This window comes from Pseudophryne corroboree, chromosome 6, assembly GCF_028390025.1.
Source record: "Pseudophryne corroboree isolate aPseCor3 chromosome 6, aPseCor3.hap2, whole genome shotgun sequence".
Taxonomy (NCBI): Eukaryota; Metazoa; Chordata; class Amphibia; order Anura; family Myobatrachidae; genus Pseudophryne; species Pseudophryne corroboree.
Genome location: NC_086449.1, coordinates 774,413,736 through 774,435,376, shown reverse-complemented (window position 1 = coordinate 774,435,376; position 21,641 = coordinate 774,413,736). Strand labels below are relative to the sequence as shown.

Sequence of the window (21,641 nt, the reverse complement as noted above, 5' to 3'; positions counted from 1 at the left end):
GTGTCCCCACTGCACATTGTATATTCTGTATCCCTGTAACTGTCACTTTTGCACTCTGTAATTGCCCTCATGCAAATGACACCCATTCACCCTGTACTTTCTCACCCTGCACCCTTTAACACACCTACCACTGCACCGTGACCTCCTACCCCTGCACCCTGTAACTCCTACTGGTGCACCTTGTAACTGTCACCCCTGCAAGTGACACCCCTGCATCCCCATGCAACTACACCGCCACGTGCTGTAAAGGCACCCTCCTGCAACTGCACCCCCACATCCTGTAACAACCCCTCCCATACATCCTGTAACTGCCCCCCACCCTGTAACTGCCTCCCCCTGCGCCATGTACTGTCCTGTCCCTGGGAGAAACATCCACTGCCCCCTCCATGCAGGCTTGCTTGGTCCCTTTGTAAAGTATGAGAGGGAGGGCGCAAATTTATAGTTTGCAGGGGGGTGCCGAATACCCTAGCACCGGCCCTGCTCGGACCTCTATGGGGAGACAAGGACTTTTGTGCGAACTCGGGATGCCGAGATGACTTGCACCTGTGAGATCATCCCAGATAATTGGATTGACCCTTTAAAATTTTGGAGCTGACTGCCCATAGGCTCATATACGTTAGGCTTCAATTTGATGGTACTAGCACGATTCTGGCAATCAAGCTGCTAGATTTAAAGTGACTGGTTATTTTCGCCTTAAAGCAAATTGCCGCTTTAAATCTCTCTGCTATAACGACAGTATTGGGTCATGACTAGTAGATCTGAGCCTATTACATTTGGGCCATAGAGCCTTGTTCTGAGTTGATGCAAACGGAAGCATAAAATATGTCTGGGAATTTTGCAACCAATTCAAGAGAGGCAGAAGAGGAGTTTGACTTGGACAGTACACCTGTCAAACTGTAACGCAGGTGTCCTAAGATGAGCTCATGACGATCAGAAACCTCCCACAGCACAGAAATTCAGACTTGGTGGCAGACGCAAGATGCGTGCAACTCTTCACTAGAAGCATATGCATCTCCCTCCCCATGCAAGTAGTAGGAGCAGATTCCTGGACGGGGATCCGGGCTCTAGGTCGACAGTAACTAGGTTGACAATGTTTAGGTTGACCACTATTGGTCAACAGTAACTAGGTTGACAGGGTTTCAAGGTCGACAGGGTCTCTAGGTTGACATGTTCTAGGTCGACATGAGTTTTTCACATTTTGGGGGGGGACTTTTTCATACTTAACGATCCACACAGACTACGATTGGGAATAGTAACCTGTGCTGAGCGCAGCAAGGCACCTTGCCCAACGCGCAGGGACATGGTGCACTAATTGGGGTTACTGGTACGAAGAAAACGACATCAAAAAAATTTAAAACCTCATGTCAACCTTTTGACCTAGACAATGTTGACGAATAGTGGTCGACCTAGACACTGTCGACCCTATGACACCCTCCTGGATGTGCCATCAACAACAGGAGGACTGCATGGATACAACCAGGGAATGTTACCAGGCAGGTGTCCTAAACTTGACCTGTTTTACATGCTGTATTCCTTGTATGTTTGGCCTGTTAGTGCTACGGAAATCCTGCGTTCTATATTTTTATTACAGCGCTAGTAGGAAAGAACACACAGATGACACTAACTATAATTTATCATTTTATTTTTATATATTTTTAATTAATAATGCAGTTGGACAAGCGGTAATATCATATAAATTTAAAAAAAATGGGCCATGTATATGAACCTGGAAGGTAGATCATAAAAAAACTATGCATATAATTTGATAGAGAAAAAGATATATTGTTTAAAAAAAAAAATAGGAATATTCCGGCAGTAATCACTGTGGACAGTGTTATAAAACCTATATCCGAGTTCCGGGAAATAGATTGGCATCATCTCGGTGCTCCAGGCTTATAACATGCTATTGTTATATTCCTTATTTAGCAAACAAATGTTCTGAGTTCCCCCCACCCGCTCACTTACAACAGGCACGGTCTGAGCCTTAATAGTTTGCTCCTTCCTTCACCACAGAGGTTCAATTGGAGGCTGGTTGTTCCAGGTAGAGGCGGACATCCAGTCTCTGCCGGTGACTATACTGTAGTTAGTCAGTGCGGGGTCCGTTCTTAAGATGTCCACAAAGCAGGTAGTTCTCACTAGCGCGTTTCACTCTAATCTGAGCGCTTTATCAAAGAATTTTTGGCACGTTGGTCCACCTGTTCGTTTACTCATTTTATATGATGAATTTTATTGGCTGTAGATTGATTTCAATGATTTATAACATCTCTTCCCATAAGCATATTACGATAAAGGGTGTCCAAAGGTGATTGTTTTGGACACATTACAGCATATTGGATCCTTCACAACTCTCCTTGATCGCTGGGGTGCTTGAGACTTTCAATAAGACTATGGTTTGCAATAAGAGAACCTTTATAACTTTACCACTATGTAATAATTTATTTTTCCAGTTAAAAGAAGCAGACGCAACAGGAATACAGTAGGTGCTGTTGCTTGACTTACTCCAAACCATAGTCCTACGTTCCCAGAATATCTGGGAGACATCACAAAGTAGGTAGCCCTCCCACATCCTGCCTTGGATCCGATGGGGGGACAAAACGCCAAGAATTACTTGTCCATGTGGAGGTGCAGGTCTAATATGATGTGATTCTATGTAAACTGTCATTTTGGCTCCACCCCTTTTCATAGATCTGCATTTCCTGGCATTAGTGCTCATCTCTGTCCCCTCATTGATCAGCTGCCAGGAGGGGAGAAGATGAGTATCCGCAACTACTGCATGGTACAAAATATGCTTATGAACTTAGTACACATAACAGTAAATGGCCGGAGAGTGCAGATAATAGCTGCCCAGCTAACAGAAGCATGTAAAATTTATGTCCACACTGTTGAAATATGTGAGTGCTGTTAACAGTGGTATGGCTGAGTACTAGTACACAACAGCTGAGCTTCCAGATCACAAGGTAGCCCAGTGCTTTACCAGCAGAGTGGATTATTTAGCAGTAATCTGGATGTACAGACGCAGCATGGTGCTGAGCTTGACCGAACATACATGTACCAGCCAGTGACTGTATGGAAGTAGCGGTGCAGGACGCAAGCAATATTAAGAAGTGTAGAATCAGAAACCACAGAGTCTTACTGGGCTAAATGGAACATGTCCAGCTGTGGTACTCTTACACGGTGACAAGATGGCACCACACTGGTTATAGCAGCAGGAAGGCACAATACTACACATTTTCTGGAACTTCCCCATCCTGCACCTCTTTTGGGATAGGTTATATGCACTTTCATATAATGAATTGACACTGGTTATGCAGCCGAGTAAGGAGCAGCATAAAGGAGGGCACCCTACTCAGCTGCGCCAGTGCTGTCTGTGACACTGGCCATTCCTGATATGCCCAGATATGTAGCGCCTGCCCAGAAACTTACCAAGCAGGCGATGATTATAGTGGGCAAATATGTCAGGGGCACCGATTATAGTGGGCAAATATGTCAGGGGCACCGATTATAGTGGGCAAATATGTCAGGGGCACCGATTATAGTGGGCAAATATGTCAGGGACACTACAACTGGGCTCTTACAATGAGACCACATCTCCCTAGTTTTCACACGCAAAAGTGCTTAGGTGGTCGCCAAAGTATTTATTCACTTACCATATAATTTGGCTTCGGGCCGGCCCTGTGTATTAAATATCTCTCTCCCACCCCTACCTTAACTAGTATCCCTTAGCAGTCCTCAAGTCTGCCTGCTACATACTTGGACATATTTTGATTTCAGCTAGTGTAACCATTTCCCAACATTTGAAAGCAAAATGCAAGGACCCCTTAAAAAGGAAAAGGGCACTCTAATCTGGCTCAGAATAGTTACTGAGTACCACGCTAACAGATGGTGCAATTGTGCGTTGTGGCGAGCACCTCACCTTCCTGAAGATAGCATCCCGAGATGGGTGTTTGCAATAAACATTGTGGAGACTTAAGTCATTCGTGTTGGTGAAAAGCAAGATGCAGTGGTTTCTAAATGCCGTCCTCAAGGCACCCCAACAGTCCAGGTTTTAAGAATATTCATACTTTAGGCTCAAGAGATTAGTAATTCTGTCAGTCTGATTATACCATAGGTGTTCAAGCACGGACTAACACCTGGACTGTTGGGGTGCCTTGAGAACCACTGCGTTTTACCTTTCACCAACACTAATAACTCCATTAAAGTCTCCACAATGTTTATCTACACGCTTTCCAGTAAGGAATCCTTGTTACCTCCGTCAGGTGAAATAACCTGAGTGAATATACAGTTTAGCACCTTCAGTTGTCAGAGGAACATCATGGATAACTGCAGTGTCCCCCCCAGAAGACAAGATCCTCCACTGAAAGCATGTACCCTTGTTGTCCAATTGGTTCATTTATAATGAAGGATTAAGGTACAAGATCTTACACCCTACAAATCCATTACAGCAACCAAGGCCACACAAGACTTGAGACGTTCATTTAGTTTTATTCAAGCATATACAGCAGACATGACATCTCCATGTTGTCTTCTATACAGAAGACTAGCCACAATTGTAATTGCAAGGATCACACCCACTGCGGCAGCTCCTCTTAGCCAAGTCAGGACTGAACCGGAACCAAGCGCAACTGTTGGAAAATATATTTGTTAATTCAAACTATAGACCTGCATTATACATCATTTGTGTTCTAGATGACTGAAGTCTCAGAACATTATACCTCTGAGACTTGGGTCCTCATTTAGGAGCAAATATTACCGATTTGCAAACATTTGGTTGATGTAGAATACAGAATGCTTCTAATGTATAACATACTGGACAGCCATTTATACTCAACCCCCCCCCCTCACTACCAGATCTAGATTTGCCCTCAAAGCAAGCTAGTTATACACTACTCTTTAAGACTGTGCATTATGTCTATAATGTCTTCAGTTTAGCAGTACATGTGAGGTCATTCATTGCAGCAGCACTGTAGAATTTCTATTGACACTAGAAGCTGCACGAGTATCTAGTTAAGCTGAGATAAATTAGTCTTTATTTGAACCAAGTTATATGGTCACAATAATTAGGATCTATGACACGTGTGACCCAAGTTTGGCACATAAAACTCTACTGTACTTTCCTTTAGGCCCCAAATAAAGCAATTTGTCACGGCAATCTTACAACTCAAGTTCAGTGATGCTATGCATCCAATTTCACATCTGATCCCATCATTATAGACATGTCCTCACACTGTACACATCCTTTCTGCACCATATAGCAGGTCACCTGGTGCAACTTAGACACTCCAAAGGTGATAAATACCATGCATCTTGTTCATATCATATCTGCATACAAGTTCACATTAGGTCCTAGGTACTTCAGATTAGTATTTTTGTTGTAAAGAAGTCCATATTAGGTTGCAGATCAATCTGAAGCCATAAATCGGGCAGGTCACTTATCAGACCAGTCGTTAGCCTTTTTATCCAGGTTAGTGCCCAAGAGGCACAGAAGCTACATGGAATACAAGCTTCTGTGCATTGTACTTTTGCCATATAGCAAAATAAAGATGTATATTGTTTAAGTCCAAGGCATGCAATAACTGGGCTGTTTGGTGCACTTTAAGGATATGGACACATCTGTAGGAGTATCAAACTGCATTGCAGGCTCACATGATACAGTACCTTCTTGCCTGCTGGAGTCCTGGCTTCTTCCCATCTCATCAGCATTAAATAGAACTGGTCCGTTGGAAGTGACAGTCGTCAAGGTCTCTTCAGGAGCCTCTGTATCAGCCATTCTCTCTGCAAAGAAGTCCATATTAATTTGTGGTATAGAAGCCGATGCATTTTACAAGATCCCCACTTATTAATTACACAGAAGGTGCTATACTGTTTTACTCCAGTTCTACAAACCTGGTTTATTCTGAATTCCCATGAATTATTAACTGCATTGGCCTGTGAGGGTGGGGTTAGGTACCCCTGTGGGACAGTTAGTGTTAAACTGCAGGAAGGGAGGGTGGGTAGTGTAAGTATACTTGCCTACCCTCTGTCAGTATTCTCTCCATTGGGATGCTGTGGTCGGTCTTTTAACACTAGCATCCTGAGTGCTGGTACAGTGTTTTAGTTCCATAACAGTCAATTACAAGCTCTACTGCAGCACTTACTACAAGATTATGGCTATAGTATTTTAACTTGTGGTAATTACACAAGAGTATTGTAATTCATCAGGGGCAGCACAGTGCATGACCAGGCACCATGGTGAGGTTTGGATAGGGTCACCTCCCAAGTCCCTGCTCAGTAGCACAGTCTGGCCCATGGACCAGTGTACACTACACCAGAATGCCAGGAGAGGTCTCTTCTGTTCTTTTGAGATCAGATGCCTCAGTGGTGAGGACATAGCACAGCCCCTCACCTTTGGGACAAGTAGCCACCATGCCCCCTGTAGATATGCCCCTATGGTATATAACAAAAGGAAATTGATATACACAAGTTATGCAGAACACACATTTACTCACTTTTCCTAGAAGCACAGTTCACTACACACGAGTCTCTGGCAGACGGAACACACACCGTGGCACTGCAATGAAAGTAGACCTGCAGGGCCATAAACAGAAGATAAGAAACTGAGTAGACACTGGATTCCAGGTCATCTACCAAGCATGGTAGACCAAGAGTTGACACAAGGTAGGATATCTTATTGGCTTACCAATCCATTAAGAGCCATCTGGGAGCTTTGATCCACAAATGTGAAGGTGCTGACAGCGAAGCGCTGGTAGTAGGTTGGGAAAGGTATGTTCTGGGAGGCAGCGCCAACAGCCACCAGCTGAGTAAGGTAGTTGTCTCCAACAAAAGGGCATCTGTGATACATAATGCCACCAATACCTGGGATGAGCACACACTAATGACTGTTCAGTTTCCCTTTGATGCACCAATGTTCTTACCCATTGAACAAGACTGGCCATTGTGTACTGTCAGTAGGCAAGGGCGACTGGGTGGCCCAACAGTTGTTTAAGACCAGAACCAGGTTTGGATCAGTTCTCTGTAGAATTCTAACCTCCAGGAAGACTGGATCTCTGAGCACTTTGACTACAGGAAAGTCCCCATCAGCATAATAGGAACTGTACTGCCCATCTGCAAGACAAGACTGATGTAATTACGTCAAAGCAGGCTTTTCTTATGGAAAGACAGCTAGTAGTTGATTGGTAAATAAGGATCTACTAAACCGAAACCACTGTATGGCTACGGGAGGCTTTTAGCTTCAAATATTTTGGTCAACTTTATTCTCAGCACCAAGTGTGCCGATATAGATCAGTGACCACTTCTAACCCTCGTTTTCAAGTTAGATGATTGGAAGGTTCTCGTGTATTCCATGGAGTGGAGTAGCCAATACCCCACCAAGTTGTTACCTTGTGATATCCTCATCTCCAGGAGCAGGGGTCCCGAGGTGGACACAGGAAGGGGTGGAGGCAGGGTAATCACCTCAACTTGCAACGGGACAACCCCAGTCAGGGAGTAGATGCAGCGGACAGTCAGCCTACATAGAGTAAAGTAGAGTGAGGGGGGCTTACATGTGCTCGAGTCACTCACTGAAGTATAGACTACTTACTTCATTGTACTGTCCCTTGTGATGGAGGATGTCTGCCATGTCTGAACATCTTTTGTTGCCACAAAGGTATATTCATATATGATAGCTTGGTCACTGAACTGTTGGGATACAAAGAACCCCACAGGCTTTAAGTTACTACAAAAAGATAGTATTTTTGTAAAGAGCATACTTATGTCAGAACAGGTACAGACAGGGGCAGATTGCTTGGATTGAGATAAGATGCCAATCACCTCCTGTCATTTTTCAGGGAACCTGTAACATGACATAGGAACCAATTGGCTGGCAGGCATGTGTGGGTGTGTCTAGCGTGCAAAGGCACACCCTAATGTAGAGGGCCACCAGTAGTGCAAGTATGTGGGTACGCTCTGGTACTGCATACCCTTAAGAATTTGGCAGCAGCTATACCATACTGCAGAGGCAGTCTAAATGCTGCCATTTGGAGCAATTGTAATAAATTCCACAATACAATAGCAGTTTGATGGTTTAGCATAATTTTAGCCAATATTATGGGCCCACCAACTGCGACTAGGTGACTTGATCTTGTGAGTTCCAAACACTAGACTTCAACCTTGGTATTAGGGATCCACCAGATGAGGTCACCTTGTTGCCGTTTGTGGGCCCATGTTTTTTTTTTTTTGCAAAAATTATGCCAAGAACCTCAGATTTACTTTGTTATAGTGTCAGAGTTAATTATGCTGAGCAGTGTTTAGTGCTTAGTGTTTGTACATAACAGATCACTTCTGTAGTAATGTTTGCCTCACCTGTTGGGTGCCACCGCAGGACAGAGGAAACTGGAACTCCTTAAATGAAGTAGACTGAGAGACACTCAGAGCAGGGCAGGAGGTAGAGTCCAGGCCAAGCACATTGATGGAATTCATGATTAGGGATGGATAGGTCAGGTCACTTGATATGGCAACAACCATATTGTAATCATCCGTGCACTGTGCAGTCACTGTATGGACAGTCACACGTAAAATTGTTAAACACCCTATTGCTGTACAAGCAAGATATTTTACAGGGGGGGGGGGGGGGGGGGGGAAGATTCTATTGTTTGATAAGTCAGTTGAGTGTCTTTTCCTGTGTAATACACAAGAAAAAGCAGACATCCAACTGACTTTTCAAACAACTGAATTCCACCCACTGCATCCTTTCACAAGGAGCCCATTATAGAATTGCTGGAGGTTTATATTCCCATCTGCCCATTAAGAGTTCTACAGGACCAAAAATTATGTTTCATTGCAGCATTATTAAGCTCCTGCATAAAAGCATCATCCAAATTGGCAACAGTGATCTATTATTCTGAGAAATGGATGGATTAATGTGCAGTGCACTACTGGTCATCTAGCAGAGGTTGTTTGCAGGGCACTGTGCTTGCTCTCCAAGCAACCTCTGCTAGATAACCAGTAGTCACTGCAGTAGTGCACTGTGCCAAACGCAGTGCCATAACTAGGCATTTTAGTGCTGTGTGCAAGAAATGGCATTGCCGCCCCACCCTTATGAGGAAGAGGACTGTAATTGCTGGTGGTGCCACATGCAGCCGTCCCTCCGCTTCTGAACTGGCTGCCTGCCACCGCTGTGAATGCTGGGATGAGGGAAGTGCATCCCTGCATTTACAGCAGTGCCAGCCAGCCAATGCTGATAGAGGGGGGGGGGGGGTTTGGGACTACTGCAGTGGTGCCGCTACCAATTGCATAGCGCTGCTGTGGCTCCAGTCCCCCTCCCTCCTCTGGCTACTCCCCTGACGCTGCTCCTCTTCTGGCAGTGCACTCATTACAAGCTGCTGGCTGTGCGCCCTCAGGGAGACTGCGCTGTGTGCCAGGCACACGTAGTTACGGCTCTGGCCAAGCGTTAGGGATTAGAGAACACTAATGGGAAAATTTCATTAGCCATGAAAACATGCTAAATTACCAGGATTAGACTTTTTTGCAGCTATTGCTCTTGGAGGTATGCACACTAACCTATCCAATTGCAAATGGCCAAAAACTGGATTTGTGCTATAATTCTTGCAGGCAATGCCAAACTAAAGTAGTATAGATAAAAATGGGAAGTCTGCCTGTGCCTCCCAAAAAATCCAAACCAATATTGGAATATATAAAAAAAAAAAAAAAAAAAAAAAAAGTCTATATCATACTAAAAAGATTTGGGGTACTTTAATTAGAAAAATCCATACGACAGCCACTGACCCAATTGGAGTGAAAAAAAAAAAAAAAAAACTCAAGCAAAAGTGCAAATAATGGGGTACATAAAAATGGGTATGAGTATATATTTAGGTCATTTTATGTTTTATGCTGCAGCACCACAATGGCTTTTTTTTTTATCATTAGCAAGAACTGCAGCTGGCTGGCTTACCAACATGATCAACATCATTAATGTCAGATAGTAGTACACCCATTCAACTTCCACACATGAAGCTTCAATTTTTAGTATGCCCTCAACATCTTCACTTTTATTGCTACCCACATGTGCAGAAATGGCGGGAGATGAGGCTTCTCTATGAGGACAGTGCAAGAAACGTCACACACAGCCATTGTGGACACCCCTAAACATTCCTCAGGAATGTTTGACTGTTCTAAAAACCAGTTTGTGCTACTGCCTTAGTGGTTTCCATTTTTTACAATTTTAGACTGTGAAAAGTTCTTGCGTCATAAGCAGGAGATGCTCACTGACTGTTGCAGTACCAAAACTGAACTAAAGGCCAAGGCCTGAGCCTTCCCTTGCCACTGTGTGTGATTAATAGCATGTTGGCAATTTTATGTTTTTCTGCACCAAACCTTCCCCCCCATATACAGTGGTAGAGACACCTCATAGGGAAGGGGGAGGTTATGTTAGCTGCCCCGAGTTAAACCCACTATGCCTTTGAGCAATGGCAAACTGATGCAGTGCATCAATTTAGCCCACCCCCTCCATACAGACCTGAGATTCCCCATATTATGTCCCCATTTATCTTAGCCACTTCGAGGGAGATAGGGAGAGAAAAAAAAAACAAAAAAAAAAAAACAAAGTTTTGCTTTTTTATAGACAAAAAGTTTTAAAATGAGGTGTTGGCTTATATTATGGAGAGTCAGTGAGGTACACCCAACGCATTTTGTCTATCCGACTTCAAGGGATTTTATACTATATCTACACACTAATTAGTTGCCATGTGCAACTTCTATTTGCTAGATCCCCATTTATAAATTCTACATTTTTACCTTAACCCCCAGTTCCACCCCTTAGTACCTCAAATAGTTTTCAGATGCATCATATCAGAACTAGCTACTATTATATGGCCGACAGCCAGTGCATGTTACCAGAAGTATGTGCTGCACTAGCCTTGCAGTGATAGCCCATGCTTCCAGCCATCTGAGTTATAAGAACCATTGACTGCAATATCCAGACTTACATGGGTCTCCATAGTAACAGGGGAATCCAGAGACACTTGGGGAAAAGCAGCATCCGATTCCTTCACAGACAGCCTGGGACACAGAGGCATTAGCACATGGCAACCGGTCCGATTGCTGGACAGAAGAGCAGACACTTGGGCTGGGGGCATCCATAGCTAGGAAAGAACACATGTTGCATAAGCCTGCTGTGTTGTCCGATATATGAGCTACAACACCAAAAAGGAGACCCATCAAACCATCGAGAGATCACGTGGAGCAGTTGCTCATAGAGAACAGATCCTAGTTAATTTGTTGCCTTGGGCAACTATTCCAAATTATCCCTCTCAAAAGGTTTGATATATCTTTACCCCCATAAAAGCCAGATTACCTACTTCTGCTTTACAGTCAGTGTCCTTCACATCAGAAAAACAGTTAGATTCATAAACTGTCATAAGTTCATGCAAAGGATCCAGCTCCTTGTCCCCAGTTTGCTTCCATATTCCTAGAAGGAAAAATATAGCCCCCCGCCCGCACACAACCTCCAATCACATGCACTTTCAAGCTCAACACAAGGGGGAGCCACCAAGAGCTACAGAATTTGTTTCCATAGGTTAAGTATAAATGGGAAACACTATGAGGCTTTGATGTTGACCCTCCATTCACCTACACATTTTACTATCCTGACCAGCTTCAAGGCTTTGAAGCATTTAGAGCCAACATTGGGCCATAGTCTTCAGCCTCCATTACTAGTTCTAACAGTTGTAGTATGCCCAGGGGAGGGGGGGGGGGGGGGGGGGGCACACCCCACACTTGTTTACTAATGTTTTAGCTGTGGGAATCCACATCCCAGCATGCCCCGATTCAGTTTTGCCATCATGGCATGCCAAAACTGGAAGGGCATGCTGGGATGTGTAATTCAATAGCAGCTGGTAGGCACACCCCTGATCAAGATAATGCATTTCCTAAAGCATTTATAGCATCATGCCTAAAACCACACTTTTAGTCATTACCCCCACTCTAAACTCCCTCATTACATAGAGTAGCAGTGTAACATCATTGGCACCCATGGAGATCATGGAGCCACATATAGCCAGCAGATCAGTGCATCTGTAAACTGTATAAACATGACTAGGCCAAAGTCAGACTATTGTTATACACTAGGTCCACAGTGTGTAAAATGGCTTTAGCTGGCAGACACCATGGGTTGTGAGCAAACCAATATAGAAAGGTAACCTGTGAGGATAGGGCACTTCAGGTCCTTCTTGTGGTAATGAGCTTTTCCATCACGGGCAACTTCTTCCAGGCTGATAGTCATCACATGATCTCCATCCTATGAGAGAGCACATTGTGTATACACTTCTGAAAGCATATACTGTATGCATGGCAAGCTCTAACATCTATGAAACTGTATGATTGTCCTCAAAACAAATGCAGTGACTACTAATGTTGTATCCAGGTCCTTATGCATTAGAGCCCTAGAGCTATCAGTTATGGGTTTGGATCATAGGGTCGACAGTCATTAGGTTCACCAATATTGTCGCCAGTGACTAGGTCGACACCTGAAACTGGTTTTCGTAAAGTGACCAGGAACCCCAATTAGTGCATCGTGTGCCTTTGCATGCATCGGGCAAGGTGCCTTGCTGTGCTTACTGAGTGGATGACTCATGTCGACCAATAGTGGTCGACCTAAAGACCAGATCCCGTCGTTATAGCCAAGAAGCCAATTACTTAGCATCTACCCTGCAGCATGCTTAGCTTGTTGGTTAATTCTTTGCAGGTTTGTGTCACCAGCTAGGCAACCTGAGGACATTGTGGCCCACCTTCAATATATTAATTTGTCAGTGACCATATTAGATTAGGGTGGCAAGGGATGGCGGTCAGGGACGTGCAGTGAGCTAAAAGGCTAAGGAGGCACTAGCTAGCACCACAGCCAGATTTACACACAAAATATGAGCCAAAGGGTGCATCTGGGCATTATACACAGGTGCAGCAGTATAAACTGCTGGAAATTTGGTGAGTTTTGACCAGAGATGTGCAGAAGAGATAAGCAGGTGAGGCACTGGCTCACCTGCCATAGACTTTTTTTTACCCCAGAGTTTTGGCTATAAAAATGATTAGAATAATGTAAAGGAGATATTTCAAACATACTCTTTGTATTTTTCATATACTTTACACAGTCAACTCTGGTATGAATGTTAGTATGACAGGAAGGGCTCTGCCTCACCCCACTGTATATGACTATATGTATGCTTACATGGTGGACCCTGCTAGGTTAAGGGGGGGTACTCACCGAGTGATCGCTGCTTAAAATCGAAGCAATCTAGTCAGATTGCTTAGATTTTAAGCATGATCGCTCCGTGTGTACCCCTCACAGCGATAGCTATGCACAGCCCCACGTATCGCTGCTGCTAGATTGGCATTTTTTTGGCATGGCCAGATTGGAAGAGCCCCAGCCAACATCTTGCCTAGGACAAATGTCCATGATCTGACTTGTACCATTGCTTTGTGTTTATGTCACCCATTACAGGAACACCTGGTTCTCTAGCCATTATGCACTTACAAGTCTACAAATGCCAAAAGCATTTTCATCCCTAAGAAATGCTCTTAAAAATGACACCCTTACCTCCTCTCTTGTATAACACCCATCATAGGCTGCACCAACCACCATCGAGCCATCTGCTTTCTGTCCAACCCACGTCCCACAAGCAGGATTGGTGTGGAGATAATGAGACTTCCCAGCATCATCTTTAAGAGGGAATAAAAAATAAAATAGTAATTAAAGCAATTGATTTGAATGCCTATTCGCAAGAGACTGGGCATGGCCAGACAGCTAGGTTAAGAGGTTGCTTGATCACAGATCAAAATAACTGAGGCACTAATTACATCACCTGTGCTCAAGTATGGATATCCTTAAAATTAGAGATGAGCGGGTTCGGTTTCTCTGAATCCGAACCCGCACGAACTTCATGGTTTTTTTCACGGGTCCGAGCGACTCGGATCTTCCCGCCTTGCTCGGTTAACCCGAGCGTGCCTGAACGTCATCATGACGCTGTCGGATTCTCGCGAGACTCGGATTCTATATAAGGAGCCGCGCGTCGCCGCCATTTTCACACGTGCAGGGAGAGGGAGAGGGAGAGATTGACCTGAGGCTGATACTGTAGAAGAGAGTGCAGAGTTTAGTGACTGACCACAGTGACCACCAGCAGTGCAGTCGTTTTATTTAATATATCCGTTCTCTGCCTGAAAAAAACGGTACACACAGTGACTCAGTCACATACCATATCTGTGTGCACTGCTCAGCCCAGTGTGCTGCATGCCTGCATCATCTATGTATATATTATATATCCGACTGTGCTCAGCTCACACAGCTTATAATTGTGGGGGAGACTGGGGAGCACTGCAGTGCCAGTTATAGGTTATAGCAGGAGCCAGAAGTACAAGACAGTCACATACCATATCTGTGTGCACTGCTCAGCCCAGTGTGCTGCATCATCTATGTATATATTATATATCTGACTGTGCTCAGCTCACACAGCTTATAATTGTGGGGGAGACTGGGGAGCACTGCAGTGCCAGTTATAGGTTATAGCAGGAGCCAGGAGTACATATTATATTAAAATTAAACAGTGCACACTTTTGCTGCAGGAGTGCCACTGCCAGTGTGACTGACCAGTGACCTGACCACACTGACCACCAGTATAGTTAGTAGTATACTATATTGTGATTGCCTGAAAAAGTTAAACACTCGTCGTGTGACTTCACTTGTGTGGTGTTTTTTTTTTAATTCTATAAAAAACTCATTCTGCTGACAGACAGTGTCCAGCAGGTCCGTCATTATATAATATATATACCTGTCCGGCTGCAGTAGTGATATATATATATATATTTTTTATATCATTATTTATCATCCAGTCGCAGCAGACACAGTACGGTAGTTCACGGCTGTAGCTACCTCTGTGTCGGCACTCGGCAGTCCATCCATAATTGTATACCACCTACCCGTGGTTTTTTTTTCTCTCTTCTTTATACATACTACGACATCTCTTTATCAACCAGTCTATATTAGCAGCAGACACAGTACAGTACGGTAGTTCACGGCTGTGGCTACCTCTGTGTCGGCACTCGGTCCATAATTGTATACCACCTAACCGTGGTTTTTTTTTCTTTCTTCATACATACTACGACATCTCTTTATCAACCAGTCTATATTAGCAGCAGACACAGTACGGTAGTTCACGGCTGTAGCTACCTCTGTGTCGGCACTCGGCAGTCCGTCCATAATTGTATACTAGTATCCATCCATCTCCATTGTTTACCTGAGGTGCCTTTTAGTTGTGCCTATTAAAATATGGAGAACAAAAATGTTGAGGTTCCAAAATTAGGGAAAGATCAAGATCCACTTCCACCTCGTGCTGAAGCTGCTGCCACTAGTCATGGCCGAGACGATGAAATGCCAGCAACGTCGTCTGCCAAGGCCGATGCCCAATGTCATAGTACAGAGCATGTCAAATCCAAAACACCAAATATCAGTAAAAAAAGGACTCCAAAACCTAAAATAAAATTGTCGGAGGAGAAGCGTAAACTTGCCAATATGCCATTTACCACACGGAGTGGCAAGGAACGGCTGAGGCCCTGGCCTATGTTCATGGCTAGTGGTTCAGCTTCACATGAGGATGGAGGCACTCAGCCTCTCGCTAGAAAAATGAAAAGACTCAAGCTAGCAAAAGCAGTAGCACCGCAAAGAACTGTGCGTTCTTCGAAATCCCAAATCCACAAGGAGAGTCCAATTGTGTCGGTTGCGATGCCTGACCTTCCCAACACTGGACGTGAAGAGCATGCGCCTTCCACCATTTGCACGCCCCCTGCAAGTGCTGGAAGGAGCACCCGCAGTCCAGTTCCTGATAGTCAGATTGAAGATGTCAGTGTTGAAGTACACCAGGATGAGGAGGATATGGGTGTTGCTGGCGCTGGGGAGGAAATTGACCAGGAGGATTCTGATGGTGAGGTGGTTTGTTTAAGTCAGGCACCCGGGGAGACACCTGTTGTCCGTGGGAGGAATATGGCCGTTGACATGCCTGGTGAAAATACCAAAAAAAATCAGCTCTTCGGTGTGGAACTATTTCAACAGAAATGCGGACAACAGGTGTCAAGCCGTGTGTTCCCTTTGTCAAGCTGTAATAAGTAGGGGTAAGGACGTTAACCACCTCGGAACATCCTCCCTTATACGTCACCTGCAGCGCATTCATAATAAGTCAGTGACAAGTTCAAAAACTTTGGGTGACAGCGGAAGCAGTCCAGTGACCAGTAAATCCCTTCCTCTTGTAACCAAGCTCGCGCAAACCACCCCACCAACTCCCTCAGTGTCAATTTCCTCCTTCCCCAGGAATGCCAATAGTCATGCAGGCAATGTCACTGGCAATTCTGACGAGTCCTCTCCTGCCTGGGATTCCTCCGATGCATCCTTGCGTGTAACGCCTACTGCTGCTGGCGCTGCTGTTGTTGCTGCTGGGAGTCGATGGTCATCCCAGAGGGGAAGTCGTAAGCCCACTTGTACTACTTCCAGTAAGCAATTGACTGTTCAACAGTCCTTTGCGAGGAAGATGAAATATCACAGCAGTCATCCTGCTGCAAAGCGGATAACTGAGGCCTTGACAACTATGTTGGTGTTAGACGTGCGTCCGGTATCCGCCGTTAGTTCACAGGGAACTAGACAATTTATTGAGGCAGTGTGCCCCCGTTACCAAATACCATCTAGGTTCCACTTCTCTAGGCAGGCGATACCGAGAATGTACACGGACCTCAGAAAAAGACTCACCAGTGTCCTAAAAAATGCAGTTGTACCCAATGTCCACTTAACCACGGACATGTGGACAAGTGGAGCAGGGCAGGGTCAGGACTATATGACTGACAGCCCACTGGGTAGATGTATGGACTCCCGCCGCAAGAACAGCAGCGGCGGCACCAGTAGCAGCATCTCGCAAACGCCAACTCTTTCCTAGGCAGGCTATGCTTTGTATCACCGGTTTCCAGAATACGCACACAGCTGAAAACCTCTTACGGCAACTGAGGAAGATCGCGGAATGGCTTACCCCAATTGGACTCTCCTGTGGATTTGTGGCATCGGACAACGCCAGCAATATTGTGTGTGCATTAAATATGGGCAAATTCCAGCACGTCCCATGTTTTGCACATACCTTGAATTTGGTGGTGCAGAATTTTTAAAAAAACGACAGGGGCGTGCAAGAGATGCTGTCGGTGGCCAGAAGAATTGCGGGACACTTTCGGCGTACAGGCACCACGTACAGAAGACTGGAGCACCACCAAAAACTACTGAACCTGCCCTGCCATCATCTGAAGCAAGAAGTGGTAACGAGGTGGAATTCAACCCTCTATATGCTTCAGAGGTTGGAGGAGCAGCAAAAGGCCATTCAAGCCTATACAATTGAGCACGATATAGGAGGTGGAATGCACCTGTCTCAAGCGCAGTGGAGAATGATTTCAACGTTGTGCAAGGTTCTGATGCCCTTTGAACTTGCCACACGTGAAGTCAGTTCAGACACTGCCAGCCTGAGTCAGGTCATTCCCCTCATCAGGCTTTTGCAGAAGAAGCTGGAGACATTGAAGGAGGAGCTAACACGGAGCGATTCCGCTAGGCATGTGGGACTTGTGGATGGAGCCCTTAATTCGCTTAACAAGGATTCACGGGTGGTCAATCTGTTGAAATCAGAGCACTACATTTTGGCCACCGTGCTCGATCCTAGATTTAAAGCCTACCTTGGATCTCTCTTTCCGGCAGACACAAGTCTGCTGGGGTTGAAAGACCTGCTGGTGAGAAAATTGTCAAGTCAAGCGGAACGCGACCTGTCAACATCTCCTCCTTCACATTCTCCCGCAACTGGGGGTGCGAGGAAAAGGCTCAGAATTCCAAGCCCACCCGCTGGCGGTGATGCAGGGCAGTCTGGAGCGACTGCTGATGCTGACATCTGGTCCGGACTGAAGGACCTGACAACGATTACGGACATGTCGTCTGTCACTGCATATGATTCTCTCACCATTGAAAGAATGGTGGAGGATTATATGAGTGACCGCATCCAAGTAGGCACGTCACACAGTCCATACTTATACTGGCAGGAAAAAGAGGCAATTTGGAGGCCATTGCACAAACTGGCTTTATTCTACCTAAGTTGCCCTCCCACAAGTGTGTACTCCAAAAGAGTGTTTAGTGCCGCCGCTCACCTTGTCAGCAATCGGCGTACGAGGTTACATCCAGAAAATGTGGAGAAGATGTTCATTAAAATGAATTATAATCAATTCCTCCGCGGAGACATTGACCAGCAGCAATTGCCTCCACAAAGTACACAGGGAGCTGAGATGGTGGATTCCAGTGGGGACGAATTGATAATCTGTGAGGAGGGGGATGTACACGGTGATATATCGGAGGGTGATGATGAGGTGGACATCTTGCCTCTGTAGAGCCAGTTTGTGCAAGGAGAGATTAATTGCTTCTTTTTTGGGGGGGGTCCAAACCAACCCGTCATATCAGTCACAGTCGTGTGGCAGACCCTGTCACTGAAATGATGGGTTGGTTAAAGTGTGCATGTCCTGTTTTGTTTATACAACATAAGGGTGGGTGGGTGGGCCCAAGGACAATTCCATCTTGCACCTCTTTTTTCTTTTATTTTTCTTTGCGTCATGTGCTGTTTGGGGAGGGTTTTTTGGAAGGGACATCCTGCGTGACACTGCAGTGCCACTCCTAAATGGGCCCGGTGTTTGTGTCGGCCACTAGGGTCGCTAATCTTACTCACACAGTCAGCGACATCATTGCGCCTCTTTTTTTCTTTGCGTCATGTGCCGATTGGGGAGGGTTTTTTGGAAGGGACATCCTGCGTGACACTGCAGTGCCACTCCTAGATGGGCCAGGTGTTTGTGTCGGCCACTAGTGTCGCTTAGCTTAGTCATCCAGCGACCTTGGTGCAAATTTTAGGACTAAAAAAAATATTGTGAGGTGTGAGGTATTCAGAATAGACGGAAAATGAGTGGAAATTATGGTTTTTGAGGTTAATAATAATAATATGGGATCAAAATGACCCCCAAATTCTATGATTTAAGCTGTTTTTTAAAAAAAAACACCCGAATCCGACAAAAAAAAATTCGGTGAGGTTTTGCCAAAACGCGGTCGAACCCAAAACACGGCCGCGGAACCGAACCCAAAACCCGAAAAATTTCAGGCGCTCATCTCTACTTAAAATATGGACTCAGTGTGCCTTGAAGGCTGAGGTTGGGAAACCCTGTTCTAGAGTAATACACACCAGTTTAGATATACACATAAAGATGTTAAACGTTTCTTAGTCATTATATACAAACGTAACCCTTAGGCTGCGGATGTGAGGGTTAGCGATTGCAGACAAATACCAGGACGCAGTAGATATTCTAACACATCTGCCTTTCATAAATGTCTACATGATGACTATTGACAAATTTCACAGTCCGTATGACAAATGTCAACATTTTGTACCTTCTTAAACAGAAGTACTTAGCTGTATCTGCCACCAATACCTCCTCTGGCAATGGCGTCAGAGTCCTTGTTTGGCAAGGACAGTGACAACCAACCTGCAATCACCATAGTAAAAGTTACAGAAAGGAAAGTGCTTAATAAAAGGGGGGGATCCTTCTGAACTTTTCAAAAAAAGTAGCACATAGGCAGGCCCGGCGCTACCCGCTCAGCAAAGGGATGCAGTGCAGGTAGGTGCTCTACCTGCTCTGCATCCCTGCTGCTGCACCTGGGTCCCCTGCTGCTGCCGGCCACTGTGCCTGTCACTGCATGACAAGCAGCGGTTCCGGCAGCCGAAAGCCTCTTCCCCTCCTGTGACAGATCGGATGGAGGGGCAGAGCTACATGGGACCATCAGACTGCAGTGCCACAGAGGAGGATATGCTGCTCCAGATCCTACCAGCGAGTGTAAGTGAGAGTGTGTTTGTGTGCAGGGCAGGAGGAGAATGAATAAACTGCACTTCTGGGGGCATTACGTGTAAGTGGCACCACTACTGGGGGCATTTTATATGGGGGTACAATTGTGTGGCCATGCCCCTTCCTTGTGAGACCACATTTTTTTTGACATGCGCTGTCCCTTTGTCAAGTATGGGAGGGTGCAAGTTTATAGTTTGCAGGGGGGCACCAAACACCCTAGCACCAGCCCTGCACATAGGCTTCTAATAGGCAAGGCCACCTAGAGACAGGTCCAGTTCTGGAGCTTGGTGCATATGAGAAATGCAGCCAAACCTACAAATACCGCATTTTCAGAGCAACGGCCTTTTTTAGCTTTGATGCATCCTGCACTGTATATGCTTTAGAATAACACAAGGTTTGCAGTATTTTTATCTCAAAGATCACTAATGCAAGGAGTTATTCACAGCTTTTGCTGAAGAGGTCTGAAGTCAAAACAATAAATACAGTCATGGTAATACTCCCAAGATATACTGTAAGTGTCACCATTAGTTTTAATCATGGATATTAGAGGCTACCGTAGGACATACATACAGTATCTAGGCTAACTTAGCAGTAAAGTAAGTTACACATCCCACAGACCTCTGCAAAGGAGCTCATACACGATGTCAGATACCAGGTGGGCCAGTTAGGCAAGAAAATACAGGCAGACAACCAAGATATTCTTCCAGAATAGCACTAGGCCTGTTATCCTACAATAAACTATTGCAGAAAGGTTATTTGGTGCCTAAAGGAAACTATACCCAGGGCCACCACAGGCGGTGCAGCCAAACCGCCCCCCCCCCCCCCCAAAAAAAAAAAAAAAAAAAAAAAAAAAGGGTTCTTGGCATGCTGAGTCAATTACATGCCCCTCTCCAAATAACCACAAGTATACTACAGGGGTATACAACATGCAGCCCTCCAGCTGCTGTAGAACTATTTGCCACAGCATGATCAGCCACAGTTTTGCTATTAGAGCATGATGAAGTTGGGGCAGGGCATGCTGGGATGTGTAGTTCCACAATAGCAGAAAGGAAACGTGAACTACCCTTGAAGTGTATGGTCTCAAAGCTGGCACACAAGGAACTATTGCAGTCCAGGTTTTAAGAATAACCATGTTTAAAACCAAGTTGCATAACTGTAGCTCAGTCATTTAGATGTAACCATCCACGCTGAAACAGATAGCATTGTTTAAGATACAGATTTGGCCGCAGATGTCCTCAGGTCACCTGGGAAGCCCATGTTTTTAATATCATTTAGGTCATCATATCTCTATAACAAACATACTCACCAATTACTGACAACACAAAAACTGCATCCTCCAACACAGAGGGAAGGGTAAAATTCATGTGTCTGGGTCCACACTGCAGACGTGATGCATCATCCCAATAATCCTGCACAACACCAATCACACACTGCAAGCTGCAGATCCAGATTACTCCTACCAATCCCAATCCTGCTGTAAAACTGCCCATCTTTCCAGCAGCTGCCAATACTGCTACTAGCCACAGGCTAGCACTTTATACCATGAGGATGAGGCAGGAGCAGCGAGGTGATAGGCCAGGAGCTAATGTGAGTCAGGTGCACTGCATGCCACTAAGGGTCACTAATTAAATCCCCATTAATCAGTGTGGAGCAATGTAACACAGTCAGGTGCTGTTGCTCTGTCAGTATATGTCTCACAGTAACCACTTGTGCGCTACATGCCTTTTATAATAGTT

At 45.2% G+C, this 21,641-nt stretch overlaps 1 protein-coding gene and 1 long non-coding RNA gene across 2 annotated transcripts in view; one reads left to right on the top strand and one right to left on the bottom strand.

Annotated features, from left to right (window-relative positions):
• The window catches only part of LOC134933467 (uncharacterized), a 101,267-nt gene that overhangs the window by 36,892 nt on the left and 42,734 nt on the right, over positions 1 to 21,641 (top strand). The window lies entirely within an intron of this gene.
• On the bottom strand, positions 4,463 to 21,427 carry LOC134933464 (zona pellucida sperm-binding protein 4-like). The gene is made up of 12 exons (XM_063928692.1): positions 21,212 to 21,427; positions 13,562 to 13,683; positions 12,172 to 12,268; positions 10,959 to 11,114; positions 8,338 to 8,528; positions 7,577 to 7,674; positions 7,377 to 7,504; positions 6,912 to 7,101; positions 6,677 to 6,827; positions 6,486 to 6,564; positions 5,656 to 5,772; positions 4,463 to 4,622 (listed from the first exon to the last, which is right to left on the bottom strand). Exons 1-12 carry the CDS (start codon positions 21,393 to 21,395, stop codon positions 4,486 to 4,488), a joined length of 1,650 nt encoding a protein of 549 aa, XP_063784762.1. The 5' UTR covers positions 21,396 to 21,427; the 3' UTR covers positions 4,463 to 4,485.

What these genes read in the sequence shown, in the direction of transcription:
- LOC134933464 (XM_063928692.1), bottom strand. Translation starts at nt 21,395, where the DNA reads ATGGGCAGTTTTACAGCAGGATTGGGATTGGTAGGAGTAATCTGGATC. An exon ending in GAAGTGCCCTATCCTCACAG is followed by an intron (nt 11,115 to 12,171) that starts GTTACCTTTCTA and finishes GTTCTTTCCTAG; the next exon opens with CTATGGATGCCCCCAGCCCA. An exon ending in AGATGGCTCTTAATGGATTG is followed by an intron (nt 6,565 to 6,676) that starts GTAAGCCAATAA and finishes ATGGCCCTGCAG; the next exon opens with GTCTACTTTCATTGCAGTGC.